Source organism: Phalangium opilio, unplaced genomic scaffold (assembly GCF_054372755.1).
Source record: "Phalangium opilio isolate 3A_F unplaced genomic scaffold, DU_Popi_V2 ptg000391l_1, whole genome shotgun sequence".
Lineage (NCBI taxonomy): Eukaryota > Metazoa > Arthropoda > Arachnida > Opiliones > Phalangiidae > Phalangium > Phalangium opilio.
In genome coordinates, this window is record NW_028324235.1 from 92,066 (window position 1) to 110,246 (window position 18,181).

General features: G+C 39.0%; 3 protein-coding genes across 3 annotated transcripts; all 3 read right to left on the reverse strand.

Annotated features, from left to right (window-relative positions):
* Positions 1-2,011: 2,011 nt before the first annotated feature.
* Positions 2,012-3,376, reverse strand: LOC149594029 (uncharacterized). The gene is made up of 4 exons (XM_089861588.1): positions 3,352-3,376; positions 3,278-3,306; positions 2,239-3,203; positions 2,012-2,063 (listed from the first exon to the last, which is right to left on the reverse strand). Exons 1-4 carry the CDS (start codon positions 3,374-3,376, stop codon positions 2,012-2,014), a joined length of 1,071 nt encoding a protein of 356 aa, XP_089717714.1.
* A 686-nt stretch (positions 3,377-4,062) lies between these two features.
* On the reverse strand, positions 4,063-6,306 carry LOC149594030 (sterile alpha motif domain-containing protein 3-like). The gene is made up of 8 exons (XM_089861615.1): positions 6,040-6,306; positions 5,753-5,977; positions 5,591-5,690; positions 5,300-5,506; positions 5,029-5,235; positions 4,745-4,925; positions 4,527-4,603; positions 4,063-4,448 (listed from the first exon to the last, which is right to left on the reverse strand). Exons 1-8 carry the CDS (start codon positions 6,297-6,299, stop codon positions 4,182-4,184), a joined length of 1,524 nt encoding a protein of 507 aa, XP_089717741.1. The 5' UTR covers positions 6,300-6,306; the 3' UTR covers positions 4,063-4,181.
* Positions 6,307-6,423: 117 nt separating this feature from the next.
* LOC149594031 (uncharacterized) lies at positions 6,424-10,116 on the reverse strand. Its single transcript, XM_089861614.1, has 3 exons — positions 9,638-10,116; positions 9,426-9,559; positions 6,424-8,949 (listed from the first exon to the last, which is right to left on the reverse strand). The coding sequence occupies exons 2-3, from the start codon at positions 9,426-9,428 to the stop codon at positions 6,511-6,513; spliced, it is 2,442 nt and encodes an 813-aa protein (XP_089717740.1). The 5' UTR covers positions 9,429-9,559; positions 9,638-10,116; the 3' UTR covers positions 6,424-6,510.
* Between the last annotated feature and the right edge of the window lie 8,065 nt (positions 10,117-18,181).

Below are 18,181 nucleotides of genomic sequence, written 5' to 3' on the forward strand. Positions count from 1 at the left end.
CCCACGCCGACCGGTGCCTGCTGCTCACTCCTCGACCTTCCCGATGTCAGCCAAACCCAACGGGATGACCCAGCCTGGGGACCTATCATGGGGCACCTGCGGGACCCGAACTCCCCCGTTTCACCACCTATCAAACGACGAGCACAGAAATACACCCTGATCAACGGCACCCTATATCGCAAGGCGCAGCATCGCCCTCTCCTAGTAATCCCGGGTACTCTTCGGAACGATGTTTTACATGCCTGTCACGATCATCCTACCGCGGGCCACTTCGGTATTTTCCGGACCTATCGCCGCCTCCGGGACCGCTACTATTGGCCTAAGTTGCGCCATACCACCCAGCACTACGTCCGTTCCTGTAAACTCTGCCAAACCAGGAAGACGCCGAATACCCGCCCTTTGGGGCTACTGCAGCCACTCCCTTGCCCGGACGAACCTTTCGCCAGATGTGGCATGGACTTTCTCGGTCCCTTCCCGAAGTCACGACTCGGCAATACATTCATAATTGTCTGCACCGACTACCTCACCAAATGGGCCGAAACCAAGGCCGTCCCAGCCGCCACTGCCGCAGAAGCAGCCACCTTCTTTGTGGAGCAAATCGTATTTCGCCACGGTGCCCCGAAGGAACTTCTAACAGACCGAGGATCCCAGTTCATGGCCGCCCTTACTCAGGAGATCCTAGCTAGGGTCGGAACCGGCCATGTCCGCACGACCGCGTATCACCCACAAACGAACGGCCTAACCGAGCGCCTGAACAAAACCCTCGCCGATACACTTTCTATGTACGTTTCCGACGACCACTCCAACTGGGATGAAGCGCTGCCCAGTGCCACCTTCGCCTACAACTCCGCCATTCAGGAATCTACCCGCGATTCCCCGTTCCGTCTTCTCTATCTCCGTACCCCCGTGATACCCCTGGACCGTATCTTGCCCGTTGCTCCCGCCCCACCTCCACTCTACTCACCTCAAGACGTGCGCGCTAACGCCCGAACGAACATTGCCCTTGCTCAGGAAAAGCAAACCCAGCACTACAACCTCAGTCATCAACCAGACACCTTTTCCGCCGGCCAGTGGGTCTACATTCGCAAACCCACCCGCAAACGCGGTCGCTCGGAAAAACTCCTCCACCAACACCATGGCCCGTTCGAAATCCTTCGTCGCCTGGGCCCTGTTACCTGTCTCGTCCGTACCAAGCCGGGGGGCCGCCGCGAGGCCGAAACGATACACGTCTCTCGGATGAAGCACGCCACGGTGCGCGACGCTACCGTGGTTTCCGGAGAACCCGGGACGGGCCCTTCAAAAGGGGGGGCAATGTCACGACCCCCGCGACTCCCCCCTTCAGCCGGAGAACCAAGCCCCGCCCTCATCCGAAGCGCGCCAACCCACGGGCCAATCAGGGAACAGCTCCTGCACGAAAGCGCAGCAATCCCCGAGCCAGGCCCTATAAAAAGGGGCTCCGGCGAAGGAGACAACAACAGTTCCAGCCCAACCGTTCCAGACCATCCAGCCGAACTCTCTGACCTAGCCGCCGCCGCCGAACTCTCTGACCTAGCCGCAGCCGCCGAACTCTCTGACCTAGCCGCAGCCGCCGAACTCTCTGACCTAGCCGCAGCCGCCGAAGTCTCTGACCTAGCCGCAGCCGCCGAACTCTCTGACCTAGCCGCAGCCGAACTCCCTGACCTAGCCGCAGCCGACGACGACCGACCCGCCGCAGCCGACGACGACCGATCCACCTCAGCCGACAATCGACCCGCCACAATCAGCGACGACGGAGACGACACGGAAGAGTATTCCTACGAGGCTACCGGCCCCGACCTACCGCCCGCTTCGGATCCCGTGGCCAGTACCGGCCCTACCCGTTACGCTCTCCGAGCTCGCGCTACTATAAATTACAAAGAATAACTGTATAATTCCCGTTTCCACCAATAAAGACTTATTACTCGCAAAACAGGCGTTACAATATGAGAGGTTGTTGTTGGTTCGGATGTGTACATACGAATTCTGGTGTGAGTTACAGCAGTTTCTTTGATATAAGCTGATACTCCATATGGTTTTCGTCGAGACTGACGAGGAAGGCATATACCATTTAGCTCCAAAAATCCAGGAATTTTAAAATTGTCAGTTTCTTTGGCCCAGGTTTCCACAAGAAATATCATATCCGATTCCATTATCATGAGATCCGAGGTTACATCTTGTAAATGGCAGTTTAAAGACTGTACGTTATGCACATAAATATACATTTTTTGATCCAAAATAGGTAGCATCAACGGGCAATCTTTTCGAAGTCGCTCCATCTCTAAGGCAACAAAGTCCGTATTTTTAACCACTGGGTTAGGCGCCGTGAACTTTCCCACGATGAACAAACCGTTTGAAGTTTTGGCTCTACTACAAGCGACGCATAACTGAGACCTTTTCATCTTTCGCTTTTGATTAAGATGAACAACTACTTCGGAATAGGTGTCTCCTTGGCTCTTGTGTACAGTAATAGCTTCGGCAATTACTAGAGGATACTGCTTTCTTGAAACGTAGATGTTTTTCTGTCCTGAACGTCTAGTGAAACTTCTGACAACCTTCTCAACAGGCGTCCATAATTCATTAATATTATTGGCTATCATTAATCCTTGAGACTGGGCTCTAGTCTCTTTTCCAGTTTTGTTATCGTTAAATTCAATCCAAACTCGAACGGGGACTTGTTCACCTTTTTGATTTTGACCATACTGTATTTTTCTTAACCTTCCAGTTGCACCATTTACTAGACCATCGGCGGTATTCAAATTATTGGTGATCATGTACCTGATACCAACCATTAGAGTTAATTCTCTTGGTAAACCGCTGGTTTCTTGGGGTTTCAAGGTTTTTACGGCTTCAAGAATTCTTGTTTTGATTTCATTGCTAGCGTCACCCGTAGCCGAGTCAAATGCGACAGAGCATATCTTTTCAGCATTCCGTGAACATAACTTTGATTCATAGAACGCATTTATTTCATCATTTGTTGCAAACAAATGAAGGGCTTCCAGAGGTAGAGGCCTTGAAATAGATGTTTCCAGGCTTCTAAACAAGTCAACGTCGGCGGGTGTCATCTCTTCCATGGACATTCGATTTAAAGCCATAGCGAATATTTTGTCATCTTTCTGTCTCATAATTTCATCAAGCTCATACAACTTAAATTCCTCCCACAGTGGACTTCCAATTTGGGCCGCACTCTTAAAAAAAACTGTTCAATGTAGGACAAAATCATGTGCAGAGGGGTGACTCTGAGATAGCACAGATTACTGACCAAATCTATACAGTTTTTATCATATCCAACTGCGCGCATAAATTTGACTGTGCAATTTTGAACGGTTTACTGACCATCTATGAACGGTTTACTGACCATCTATGAACGGTTTACTGACCATCTATGAACGGTTTACTGACCATCTATGAACGGTTTACTGACCATCTATGAACGGTTTACTGACCATCTATGAACGGTTTACTGACCATCTTTGAACGGTTTACTGACCATCTATGAACGGTTTACTGACCATCTATGAACGGTTTACTGACCATCTGCGAGCTGGAAAGTGACCAACTTTGAATGGAAAATGTACCGTCTTTGAACGGATAAGCGACCATCTCTCAACTAGAAAACGGACCACCCCTGGACTGGAAACTGACCACCCCTGGACTGGAAACTGACCACCCCTGGACTGGAAACTGACCACCCCTGGACTGGAAACTGACCACCCCTGGACTGGAAACTGACCACCCCTGGACTGGAAACGGACCACCTCTGGACTGGAAACGGACCACCCCTGGACTGGAAACGGACCACCCCTGGACTGGAAACGGACCACCTCTGGACTGGAAACGAACCACCTCTGGACTGGAAACGGACCACCTCTGGACTGGAAACGGACCACCTCTGGACTGGAAACGAACCACCTCTGGACTGGAAACGAACCACCTCTGGACTGGAAACGAACCACCTCTGGACTGGAAACAGGTCACATTTGAATTGGAAATTTCAGCTTTGAAACGAAAAAAGTACCATCTTTCTTTCGACAGAAAAGCGAGCTGTTTTCTTCAACTACAAACCTAATTTTATTTGACATAGAAGCTTATGATCTAACTTTAAAAAAGTGTTTTACACAGTATTCGAAACAAATATAAACATAAGTTTAATTTCCTATTTAAATTTAACTTAACTGGTTGACAATATTGGTCACTCCAGAAGAAATCTTTTCATTGCTAATTTTGAAAACCACCTTTTGCAGAAACTCCATGGTTTTTTGTAATCCAACAGGATAATGGAGTTGGAATGCATAGTATCCCGCAAACATGGTTGTTATTCCATCTTCTACTGTTTTAACGTCAAATGATACTCCTTCAATTTCAACCGTCAAAGGAGCCTCTAAATAGTCGTTGTTTGAAAACAATACCACTGGGGTGGATCCTTTAGGTTTCTAAACATTACGTTATACGTTAAAAATTACTGTATTTGTTGTTATACAATAAAAATAAAATCAATGCATGTTACTTACTGTTGAAGTAAAATACAGCTCCAACTTTTCTCCAAATATGCAAGGCAATAAAAGAAGACTCGCATTCAACTGCAAAACTAAAAAATAAGGAAGTTCTAGTTATTTACGTTTTATATATATTTGGAGAGGGTGACAAGTTCTAGGGAGAGGCTTGTTATGACTATTATTACAACGTAATACAATGCCAAAACAAAATTATACTTTCAGTTCTATTTTACCTTTAAATGCTTCTTTTGAAGACACTTCTTCTTTTTCCTTTAGAATACTTAAAAGGCCTTTTGCATTTTTTTTCTTGGAACACAGTTCAATGATTCTAGACACTATTGGTTGTATATGGTGTACTAACACCTTTTCCGCCGATGGCCTAATATTTTGCAAAATGTTTAGCTCTTTTATGAGCTGAAAAATATTAAGCTTTTATTAAAACTGGAACAACAAGCATTTCTACAGTGTTGTTGCTTTCTGCGTAGAAAACAAACAAATTGGTTATAGAAATTTTTACCTTGTTAGTTTTAACCAGAACAGGAAACTTTGAGACTATCTGGTCAACCCTTTGATTGTCGTAAGCCATTTTTTGCCGATGAAATGCAGTTCTCTGCATTTTCTCTTCAATTAGAACTTCATTGGGATGCCCTTTGTCAATTTCTTTGTTGAGTATATCAGTGTGCACTTTTATACTTTCTTCGTCTTCTGCCATTCCAGCCATGAGCTATGTTTTATAGTAAAGTATTAAGCATGCGCACATAGTGCGAAAATAAAAATATTTTGCGCACCCCTGGGCATATTCTTTTTGTCCTTTCATCTTTTATCTTCTTGCTCTGTGTATCTTCTTTTTCAGTGACTTCCTTATCATCAGAGCCTTCCAGCATCCCTTTCCTTTTTCTGCTGTGAATAGCTTTCATTGCCTTGACGCATTCTAAATCAGATCTATTACATCGTTCATGGCGAAATTTAGTGTGTAAAGCTTCAGCCCATGTATCCTACAAAACATATTGGTTTCAGTCGGAGTTAGTATATTTCATGTACTGATTACTCTGGTAGATTAAATATTGGTGTGCACTTACATAAGGGTTTCCATTCAGATTATTTAATTTGTCTCTAAGGAAAGGATATCTTCGCACCAACGCACTGGCCACTCTGTTTCGTTCGTCTTTGGAAGGGTAACTATGAATAGGAAAAATATATTAATTGTGGGCTTGTTCCATGACGACTTTAACTAATCTTACTAGTTATTATATTTGGTCACATCTTCATAAAGAATACTGACAATTCTCGGTCTGTATTTTCTACCAAAGACCCTAGCATCTTTTTCATTTATCAGTTTTACTATTTCTGATGGAAGGTGTGGTATGATGTAGGGATCCGGTATTCTTTGCACAACATTGCTGCAGGCTGGTATGGGAATATCTGTCTCATCAATCATAGCGGAGTTAGGAAGTTCGCCGATATTTCTATCGTACAGTGAATTATTATTATAATATTAATTGTTTAACACAAAATGATAAAAACATACTCGGTGAGGATTTTATTGTCATATGATAGCGTTTCTTCCTTAGCTGGTAGTACCAGAATTTTTGATCTATCCTCTGGTAGGCCATCCTTGAAGTCAAAGTCAACCCAGTCGTCCCAGGATGAGTCAAACACTTGGACAGTTCCAATTTTTGTTGAGAAAATATTTTCAATTTCTTCACAAAACTCAGTTTTGCCAGAGCTGGCCAAAACCTTAACACATTTCTTCTTTTGCTCGCAACTAACGTGATAGCTTCTCTCCATATTAAATACTATATATTCGTTCAGAAGAAATTATAGTTCTCTAAGAAAATAGGAAAATGTTTTACAAGTTCTCAAATTTTAACAATTTCTCAAATTTTAAGCAATTCAAATAAAAATAAAAATATTAACATTCTCAATGCATTTTTTGCATTATATGAAAATTTTAGGGCATAAATTAACTGATGAAAACGTCCGCCGACTGATTTTTACTTCAAGCATTAACATTGCAAATTCGGTGACTAAATATGATAACATTCTGAGAGTCTAGTTTATAGGTTTCCAAAGTCCTATTATCTATTTCTTTCCCCGGCTCCATAATCATCCATTCATTTAACTCTTCGACAACGTAACAATTATAATGTTTTAAATAATTTTTGCAAGTTATAATGCGGCCACACACGTGCCATTTTCCAAGCACTTCTATTAAGAAATATATTTTTATGAAAATTGGCAAATCAACTTCGTTCATTGTTACTGGAAGAAGAAAGTTTTTTTTGTACGTCACACCTTTTACTCGAATAGAAGAAGCAATTTGTGTAACATTAGGTTCTATGACAGAGACATTAAAAAATGCATGTACTTCTTTTCGGAGATTTAAAGGTAAAGAGCTAAACTTAAGGGTGAGCGTTTTCACAAAGTCATCGTTCTCTAATCCAGACGGGCCACTTCTTTCGTAACACTGAAGTAATTGATGTCTTTTTGCAAGTGTTACGCAAATGTTTACGAAATTGCGAGAATTAGCGGCTATTTGTTTGAAGTATTGATGCTTTCCTTCAAAGCGCATACACCACAAGCGTACTAAAGGTCCATATTCCAACATTAATCTTGCGTAATGCGCGAGAAAATGTATTTTCGGTATAAACCGTCCATTTGGGATCTCTTTCATAATACAATTAAAATCATTTACAAGTTCATACAAGTAAGGCATCCATGTGGGATCAATTACTGGTGATATTATAATTTCACCTATTTCAATAAGCGTTAGAAGCAATTTCCAATATTCATCATCATTAGGAGTTACGGAGCCAAACATTAAGGGAAAGAAGTATAAAAGGCACTTCATTTGTGCTGCTGTACCAACTAGACGCCCAGTACCTCTAAGGACCTCTTTAGAGATAGGTACACTTTTATCCTTCACCATCAGTTCTCCATAGGAGAAATTTTCAATAATGTCATTTATGTTTTTCAAAGATATAAAATTCTCATCTATCAGGTGATTTACAATAAGTTTTAGAACTAACGGCACAACACCCTCGTAATAATCGTGCATTATGTCGGGGGGGAGTGACTGCGTTACTTCGAAATGAGGTAGAACCGAAAAAGGACACATTCCTTTCACTCCGTACACCATTTGATTGTCTGGATTTTCCAGAACTGCTTTTAAATGATAGCGATGTACTTCTGGACTTCTAATTAACATGTTATTTTCACAAAACTTCAGCGAAATATGCTCTTTTCTAGTCATACAAAACCGACAAAATCTACCACTAGAAAAACATTGCTGATATCCACCCAACCCATTGCTGGAAAGATTATCTGCCGATATTGTAGCCAATGCTCCTTTGACATTAATATTGTTACGTACTAAGATTCCATCTGTCTGAAGTACTTCAAGGTCATCCAGAAGAGGTTTCAGTACTTTTTCATATCCGTATTGTTTAAGATCAGGATACCTTACAACCATGGCCAAGTTAATGCTACTTAATTTACTCCTAAAAACCGGGCTAATATTTCCAATCACGAAATATACTAAGGTCACTTTATGTTTACCCCTCTTAGACCCGAGGGGATTGTTCAATTCAACCTCATCTAAATAAAAATGCAAACGTAACGCCGAATTATCTTTGCTAAAAATGGGATGGTTCTTACATATTGAACCATCATCATAATCTCGTAAGTATTTGTTGTAACTCTTCGCTTTTGTTACTTCACTCCAAATATCATCATGAGCCAACATATTTTGCAATATTTTTAAAACTGGAACATAACTGAACTTTTGTTTAACAATTTTGCAATTTACCCTTTTAACACCGAGAATATAATCTATGGGCTCAATGAGGTTGAAATTATCTACACAGTATTTATGCAGGTTATGCTCTGAATTTATGTGACTTATAACTGACTGAGACAAATTTCTAGCTTCTGACATACGCTCAAGCTCCGACAAATTGTGTTGACTTAGATTAAAGCAACTGTCGATACAATTTTCAAGGATGTCTTTAAAACTCAGCGAAATGTCGTTTGCAACACTAATTGGTAGCTTGTGTTTTTCGCGAATTTTAAGCACAAAAAGAGCAGAGCTTCTTTGAAGTTGACTGATACTGTAATTTTCACGAATTTGTTCATCGTGATTGTCTTGGTTAATTTTATCAATTTCATCATAATCATTAAAGTTTTGAGCTTGAAATAAACCATCTACGTTAGCTACAATTGGTTCGCCTTTCTTAAAGTGATTTCTATAAACGTGAGTCTTAAGGGATTCGAACTTTAAAAACAACTTTTTGCAACCATGGAATGCACATAAAAATTTTCGATTAGGCTCATGAGAATGGCGAATTCTTAGGTGCTTTATCCATAAATGGGCCGTTTGTCGGTTCACTCCACAGATGGAACATGAATATGACATTGTCCTTTTCAGTTTGGCCACGACCTTGCAAATCAAAACCAAAAAACAATACTGAGCAACATCTAAATCAGTTGCTTTATTTAGTAAGAGCTTGTATATAAGGGAATGACGTTGTTATAGGGTCTTTGCCCGTGACGTCAAGTTACCTTCCCCCTTTCCTCTCCCCTTGCCGGCTGCCCGCTCTGGCCACGTTAGGACGCCATGTTGACATCCCCTGAAAACCGGTTTTCGCCCCTTACTTCATCTCCCTTTTTACTCTCGCGGAAACACCCTATTCATAGCAGTGAAACTACTCTTATTGTAAATGACTTTCAAGATACTTAAACTAAGTTAATAAAAATTATCATTCTCCCATAAATCATGTTTTTATATCCATTAGGATTAAGGCCTAATAAACGTCCCTGCAATATAATACCCATAGCGCTAAAGCTATGAAACCTTGGCGTCATTTCCTATTCTTAATGTTAATTTTTGTACAGAATTTAGAAATCATCACTTACCATAAGCTTGTTCACGGTGTTCTTAATCGTTCCTCAAGGTTTAGCAGTCTCGGAAAACATGAGAATTTGCCAAAAACCTGCTTCAGGCTGTTTAGGATATTTAAGCCTAACGGTGTCGAACGTTAAGAATTCGTCTAAAATATAAACGTAGTTTTACTCTTTGTTTAGAATCAACTTTGATTTTAGATTAAAAATAGAAACTAATTGCTTACCTATTTTCCCTTTGTCTTGAAGCGTTGATAAAAATAATTTCACCTCGCCGTACAGAAACTGAATAACCGATTACCGATAACTTAACCAAGCTTTGAAATAATTTTCTGCCTCCGAAAGCTTCGGACCGAACCCTAGATCCTAGCCTAAACTTGTGATAATGCGAGGAGGGGAGGGGTATCGAACGGCCAAAAGAGGTTAACGTAAAAACCCCTTCGCAACTCTCCCTTTTTCGTACACAATAACACTTGGGACTAGGGAGTCTCGCTTTCTACCTGCAGCATGATTCACCTGTAACATTCCTTTCTATAAACTCCCTCCCCCCGGCAATATGGAAAGGCCTAGAGGCTCAACTCTTTCTTTTTAGGGGGCAGAAAAGTAAACATGAACTTTAGCACGTAGTCCAAACTCCAAATACCAAGAAGCGAAGTATGCGTGTGTCACGTGGTCCCTTGTCGACTCAGAGTTGCCAGATGGGCGGTTTACCGCCCAAATTGGGCTTCTTTTCGATCTATGTAGCGGGAAAAAATGGTTGGGGTTGGGCGGAAGGCGGTTTTTTTGGGCTGGTTAGGTTTCTGCCGGTCTCGGCCGGCGGTAAGCGCAATTAGGCCGCATTTTTAGCATTGGAAGGTTAACAAAGTTAATTTAAGATTCTACTCGTTGAAAAGTCGAAAATCTAATAAAAAATTAACAAATTTTTAAGCTAAGATATTTTTGTTAAATAAAAACGAAGTTAATAGTAGTCTCTAGACAGTGTATCAGGGAAAGTACTGTAACTAAACAAGTTTATGATATTACCATCTATTAAATATGTTTATATTGTAAGTTAATAACCTGGCTTATTGTTAAAAAGACTTTCTGTATTGGGCGAAAATTTGGCGCTTTTTTGCAAAAACAAAATTTTTGTTTGGGCGGTAATTTGGGCTGATTTCCGCTTGGGTTGGGCGAGATCTTCAAAACTGATCTGGCAAGTGGCAACTCTGCTTGTCGTCCATATACTTTGAAGAGTACACGTGGGTCACGTAGTCCATTTCGGGGAAAATAATCGTTAAAGGGAGAATGAACCATTCAAAGGAGGAGTGAAATATATTACAAACTCTCGGCTGATAGAATCTGTTGTAATCTCAATTACATTGATGCAACAAGGTCGAGGTTAAAACATCATGACCGGATAGGTTAAATTATCATGACCGGATAGGTTAAATTATCATGACCAGATAGGTTAAATCATCATGACCAGATAGGTTAAATCATCATGACCAGATAGGTTAAATCATCATGACCAGATAGTATATTAAACTATGGTGAAATATATTAAATCGTGATAAAATATATTAAATCAAGGCTATATGAAATAAATTAATTCAAGGCTATATAAAATAAATCATGGTTATATAAAATAAATCATGAATATATAATATATAGCATGAGTTTGATAGCTTTAAATCATATCCAGGTCGCGTTTAGATAGAGTAAATCATACCCAAGTTACGTTTAGATAGATTAAATCATATTTAAATATATTAAATCAGTTTTAGATAGTTAAATCAAGTTTAAATAGAGAGTTAAATCAAGTTTAAATAGATAGCTAAATCAAGTTTAAATAGATAGTTAAATGAAGTTTAAATACATTAAATGAAGTTTAAATAGATTAAATGAAGTTTAAATAGATTAAATGAAGTTTAAATAGATTAAATGAAGTTTAAATAGATTAAATGAAGTTTAAATAGATTAAATGAAGTTTAAATACATTAAATGAAGTTTAAATACATTAAATGAAGTTTAAATAGATTAAATGAAGTTTAAATAGATTAAATGAAGTTTAAATAGACTAAATGAAGTTTAAATAGACTAAATGAAGTTTAAATAGATTAAATGAAGTTTAAATAGATTAAATGAAGTTTAAATAGATTAAATGAAGTTTAAACATATCAAATGAAGTTTAAATAGAATAAATCTGTGCAGTTTTGGTAAAGAGCGTCCAACACTGGCTGATTATTTAAGAATCTGTGCAGTTTTGGTAAAAAGCGTCCAATACTGGCTGCTTATTTAAGGATCAGTGCAGTTTTGGTAAAAAGCGTCCAACATTGGCAGCTTATTTAAGGATCTGTGCAGTTTTGGTAAAAAGCGTCCAATATTGGCAGCTTATTTAAGGATCTGTGCAGTTTTGGTCTAAAGTGTGCAACGTTGGCTGCTCATTTTAAGATCTGTGCAGATTTGGTCGAAGTAGTGCAAAGTTGGAAGACCTCTGGTCGATTTTTTCTAAGAGTGCGCATAGGGGTTGTTCTTTTCTTTTAAGGGCATAAATGTGTAATTATCCCCTATAGGGGGTAATTGGTTGTAGTCTCCCACGAGAACAACTGAAATACCACCAAAATGCTTTGGAGATCCGAAGATTTGTTGGGCTCTTACATTTATATAATTGAAGATTTTGGCTCCACACATAGATATTTCATCTATTATCAGAAGTTTCAGGCCTAAAAGTGAACACCTTTTTCTGTTCAAAGTGTCGTTGTCCAAAGGATTAAGTTCCTTAAAATGTGATAGAATCTTACAAATTTATTAAATAAAATTGTTTTACAAAATTTCAGGAGTCTTGGGTTCATTATTTATTTGCATTTTTTTTCACGGGTTTTAACAAGCTTGGGAACTGCGTAAGAGTTAATTTAAAATGATTTGAGGTCTGAACTTTACTTATTTCAAACAAAGCTGATAGAGCGGTGAATGAAATCAAATGCCAAGTTTTAGTTTCATGAGTGTCAAAAATACCGTATTTTCTTATTGGCTCACTAAAACTACGTATTGGTGACGTTGCTGACCAGGAGGGCCAAAAATACGTAATTCCTGTTTACCTCTATCGCTATGACTACGACCCCTCTTGCGTTGTACCATAGGCCACTCGATCACGCACGTCACGACGCAAGTTGCTCGCGCTAGGTTCCGGAAATGATTCGGGAATTGTTTTTAATAGCAATTAAGAAGGTAGTTAGTGAATTTGGTGCCGGTGTTTTGGATTTGGTGTACATCTGAAAGTGTGAAAAGTGTTCGCTAATTCTTTCTTAAGCCAATCATGTCTACTATCATCATGATTTTGTAAACTAATTTGATGAAGTTAACCAAGGCTTAGTGAATGGCCAAGAGTTTTGTGAGCTTAAGTGTTTGGTTAAAACCTGTTCGTGTTGTAATATATACGAAGACTTTTCGATTTCAATACTCAATTTTCACTCACTTTTAATTTTCTTGAGTCTTCCCCGTTTTTTTGTCAGTTGCAAGCCCTATGTCTTGTGTAACCATTTTTAAACAATGTTCTTTCAAAAATTACAATCCGAGCCCATTCCAACTTGGCAGACGAAGGGGCAGACGACGTTTATTTGACCCGGATATACATACAACTCTAAAACGAAAATAAGACCCGCCTCTTTTTTCATATCCCTCCGTCACGGGTCGTGGACTTGGACGCGCACCCGAATAACCCTGTTACCCATTCCGTCTTAAAAAAATAAATCTATCCCTGGTCCTATTTCTGGAATTTCTAGGGGGGCGCCTCGCGTTTCAATAAATGATTGTAAAAAATTGTATTATGTTAATTACAATAAGAATACAAACTTTTGTTGATTTACTTTTTTTGAAGTATCATTATAAATAAATGTCTGATTGAGCTAAAGTTATGGTCCCCTTTCTATATGTTTCTGCTTAGTGCAGATTTTGAAAATGTAAAACAGTTTCTTAACATTCTTAATTAAAATGAAGACTGAAGGAACAGATATTAATCAAAAATGTCTTGATTAGAATCAAGACCTAAAAGGTATCAGTAAGACTGAGGTTATCACTTGTCTGAAGGATCAGATATTAATTTTTCTTTTTAATTGAAACTTAAATGCATGCTTAAGAAAAAACAACGTTCCATTACCGTTTTCCGTTGAAATAAATTATTTTACTGGTAATCAATTTCAAAAATTTACTTATCTCGGCTTTTCGACCACAATTCCATTCCTCGAAAACATTTTATCATTACATTAATTACTTTTGGGAGATAACGTGTCAAACTTGCCTATTAAAAAAAACTGTAATAGCGGTCTGTTTAGCAAGACAACAACCTTCTAAAAGTTACAAGGACTATATAACCCTTTCGAGACTAACAGGAACTGAGCAAACTATAGCTTAACCTGCTACTAGTACGACCAGGGAGAATTGATGTAAACTGGACTTGAAATTTCATCATGTGCGACCTGCGGCCCTGGAACTCTCCCATAGTCCCAGTGTGTGTAGAACATAATTTTTTCGCTGTTATGATTTATCTGCCAAAATCAATCTTTCTAGGTAGTGCCGCCTCCTCACTTGAATTTTTCATGATATATTAAGGTTTGAACGAACAAAATTCTAGATAACTATTTTCACTACCATGTCCCTCTGCTACCATGAAGCAAACTTTCCTCTCTTTTTGCTGCTCATTACCGGTGCCATTCTCTTGACTTTCTGTTCGTTATAACTACTATCATGCGTTTATTTATTTCAAACCAAAATATAAAAAAATGGATTCTTTTTCCTTTTGTGCTACTTAGAATTTACAAATGCATATAACGTTGTGCCGTGCCATATCAAATAGTCTCTAACCATTGTTAGAAACTAGAGAGAGAAATTGGGCAGTAACACTGATCATGCCCTGAACTATGAGAAAGAACAATACGACGGTTGACTAAAGTACACTTGATATTTCATCATTTTGCAAAATCGCGAGTAAAAATGTTACTGTCCCTATTGAATTTGGCGCAATTGGTTTTAGAATAATTAAAATGTTCCACTGCGAAGCGTGCCGGTCACGAATGGGGATGTTACGTCTTTAGGAACCTTTTAAAACGAATAACCATACATGTACTCTCCCAAAAGTAATTAATGTAATGATAAAATGTTTTCGGGGAATGGAATTGTGGTCGAAAAGCCGAGATAAGTAAATTTTTGAAATTGATTACCAGTAAAATAATTTATTTCAACGGAAAACGGTAATGGAACGTTGTTTTTTCTTAAGCATGCATTTAAGTTTCAATTAAAAAGAAAAATTAATATCTGATCCTTCAGACAAGTGATAACCTCAGTCTAATTGATACATTTTAGGTCTTGATTCTAATCAAGACATTTTTGACTAATAAGAAAGTTGAGGTCAAACTTCTTTGAGAACTTCCAGCGAAACTTGCTAAAAACTTTAAAAGGAAGTGAGAGAGTAAGTTTGTCATAGCGGCCATACTTAATCCTCGACAAAAAATATTTATTTTTAAAGGTTAGCATGCCTATATTCAGTCTCTATTTAGCCTGTAATTAATGATGAAAATGGTCGAATTACACTAAGCTATAGTTCACCAGTGTGGCAGGATGAATATCCAAATTTCCATACCATAACAGAGTCTGAAGCGAAAAGCATGATTGTAAATCTCTTGACCGATATGGTTCAAGAAGAAGAAAATGTAGAAGCTGGATGTTCTTTGTTGAAAGGTCTGGGAACGCTTTCTGATGTAAACATGTTAGGCAGATGTCCCTAAATGTGAAGTTCATTTTCATATGTCTACAATAATACATATCATTTAGCTCATCGTTAGTCCCGCATTTTTACTGCCATTTGTATTATCATTCTATCTTTCTCCTGCTATGGATTGTTATTAAATGTTTCATACCATAAAATGTCTTTTTCAATCGTAAATTATAGTCAATAATAACAGGTTATTTGCTAGCTACCCTACTCATTTTGCCAGTAGTGACAGTGACGATAAAAGATACGACATAAGATGAAGAGCGTTCGTATTATTTAAGAAAAAATGTCATATAAGACCAAGGCTTAAGCAGAATTGCGGGTTCGTACTTAAACGCTAAAGTCGAGAAAAGAAAGTAGGACTAACGACGACGAGAAGAGAGAGAAGACATTTTAGACTACATAGACAAGAAGTAATGGATTACAACATGGGAGACGAATAAAAAATTGAAAAACTAAACGACAAGATATATAAATGAGCTCAAGGTTTGTTGGAAGCTAAATCATGTTGGAAAGCAGTAGATCCAGGATTTGGAGATAACATGTCAGCAACTGAACTGGCATTATACCTCAAAGCACAGTCCATATTTTATAAAATCTTCAGACGACATTACCCAATGTCAGAGAGCTAAAGAGTTATGGGATACGTTGACAAAGCTACGAAGTTTGACACTTGGCACGGATTACTAGTATTACTACTACTGAAAGGCTTTGTAAAAACAGCCATATTGAATGATGAAACGATAGGACCATATCTGACTCTTTATTATAAAACCCTACGTGCAGGGTATAAGTTTGAAGAAAAAGTACTTGCTGTTTTGGCAATCAGGGTTGTTCCTTCGACTTTTGGAAAGGTGCTTTCCCCAATAGTAAAATGTACTGATCCAAAGGAAGCTTTTTTCAAAATGTGCTTTTCCCCCTGGGGGTAGGAAAATTTCCGTCCCCCAACGAAATGCTTTTGGCGCCACCTAGTGGCGGAATTTTCGTCCCATAGACACTAATGTTAAAAATGAAATTTGAAAATGTGCTTTAAACAGGCCAAATGTACTTTCGGTGCTTAAGATCTTAAAATGTACCGAAAAGGCCCAATTGTACCACTTAGAACAAGACTGTTGGCAATACTGGGTTTACCCAAAGAAAATGAAATCTTAGCACGAAGTTTGCGAACTGATAATTATGATCTAACCATGGCAACGATAAAAGCCAAAATTAATGAGGAAGAACGTCGTATAGAATCAACGACTAGAAGCAATTCAGAAGCTAGCCATCAGGAGTATGAACATCCTAAAGCGCTCGTCGCAGCTCACAGATTTGTTCAAAATGCTGGAGGATCGACATATCGAGGCAGAGGAAAATATGACAGTAAACGAAACAAGCAGCGTAGTGATGGCAAGCACAATAAACTGCCTACATCAAGCTCACACTACAATCTCACATGTTATCGATTTTTGGAATTTGGACAAATTGGAAGAAATTGCAAGGGTCGTGAACAGGAATCAAGCAAACAAGAAACAGCTTGTAAGCACAACTGACATTGAACAAAACGACTCGCAATACCGAAATACGATACGAAGCGTTACCAGTATCTGGAATACAGAGTTTAGGAAGAAACAATGTTTGGATCATGGATAGTGGCGCGACTGATCAAATGATGTCTTAAGCCTCGTTTACATGTGCGCGAGAATTAAGCTTAAAGCGGAGAGTAGAAGTTGAAAGTCGAATCTTTTTCTCGCGCCTAAAAAAACCGCTTCTGCCAAAAGCGTTTGTTCCCGCTGCTCCACCCGCTCCTTCGTTTACAAACGAGCTGAGTGGTAGCAGCCGAAACTACAGAGTTGCCCATCAGTCGAAAGTAAACAATAAAAATGGCGTCGACTGTGGTTAGTTTGCTCCTACTTAAAAAGAAGCTATTGCTTTTAAAAAAGAAGCGACATTTATTACAAAAAAAAGAAAATCAGGATGGAACGTCGCTGGTGGGTACATCCTATATGGAGGAATAGAAACAATGAAGGCTATTTCCACACTTTGGTACGTTATTTTATATTATTGGTCAAGGCTTAACCAAGGTAGTTTTTCTCTACTTGAGCTTGAGAATAAAGTTGATTTAATTTTTTAGCTTGAAAAGATGAGGCAATCTGACCATGTGTATTTCAAAAATTTCACCCGCATGTCGCCAAAGCTATTTGATAAATTAGTGGAATTATTGGCTGAAAGATTAAAAAAGTTTCCCGTGACTCGTGAGGCTATTTCGCCAGCTCATCGATTAGCTATCACACTTCGGTAATACCATTTTATTATCTCATAATTTTCAGTTGATAATTTCATTGTCGGACAGGTTTTTGGCAACTGGTGATAGCCTAATCAGTATTGCGTATGGGTTTCGAATTGGAAAAGCAACAGCCCATGTTGTAATAAAAGAGACCTGTGATGCATTATGGGAGATCCTACAGCCAATTCACCTTAAAGTAAGTTGCGGTTATGTTATGTTTAGACGCTAGTTTTTAATTTTAAATCAAAGGCTCCATCTGAAACCACCTGGAAAGACGCTGCGTATGAATTTGGCCGCCAATGGCAATATCCAAATTGCTGCGGTGCTGTTGACGGTAAACACGTAGTAATTCAACAGCCTGGAAAAAGCGGCTCTATGTACTACAACTACAAGGTAAATGCTATATTTCAAGAGGTTTAATGTTTAATAATGAACATTTTGGATAGGGTACAAATTCGATTGTACTTATGGCTGTCGTTGATGCCGAATACAAATTCCCAGCAGTTGATATAGGGGGTTTTGGGTCTCATTCAGATGGTGGCATTTTCATAGCCTCAGCAATAGGTGCTGCACTTGAAAGTAAAAAACTGTGTTTTCCGCTCCCTTCGCAATTACCAAGAAGTGAGAATACTGCGCCCTATGTATTTCTTGGAGATGAAGCATTTCAGTTACAAGAAAACTTTTTGCGGCCATACCCTTCAAAGGAATTAAATTCAAAATGTAGAGTTTTTAATTACCGTTTGAGTAGAGCTACGTAAA

Excerpts from the sequence above, each read along its gene's own strand:
- LOC149594029 (XM_089861588.1), bottom strand. The coding sequence starts at position 3,376 with ATGGTCAGTAAACCGTTCATAGATG. Across the intron at positions 3,204-3,277 it reads ATAAAAACTGTATAGATTTG|AGTGCGGCCCAAATTGGAAG; the intron begins GTCAGTAATCTG and ends GTTTTTTTTAAG. Across the intron at positions 2,064-2,238 it reads CCTATTTTGGATCAAAAAAT|TCTCGACGAAAACCATATGG; the intron begins GTATATTTATGT and ends CTTCCTCGTCAG.
- LOC149594030 (XM_089861615.1), bottom strand. The coding sequence starts at position 6,299 with ATGGAGAGAAGCTATCACGTTAGTTGCGAGCAAAAGAAGAAATGTGTT. Across the intron at positions 5,691-5,752 it reads GTGACCAAATATAATAACTA|TTACCCTTCCAAAGACGAAC; the intron begins GTAAGATTAGTT and ends TCCTATTCATAG. Across the intron at positions 5,236-5,299 it reads CAAAAAGAATATGCCCAGGG|CTCATGGCTGGAATGGCAGA; the intron begins GTGCGCAAAATA and ends TATAAAACATAG.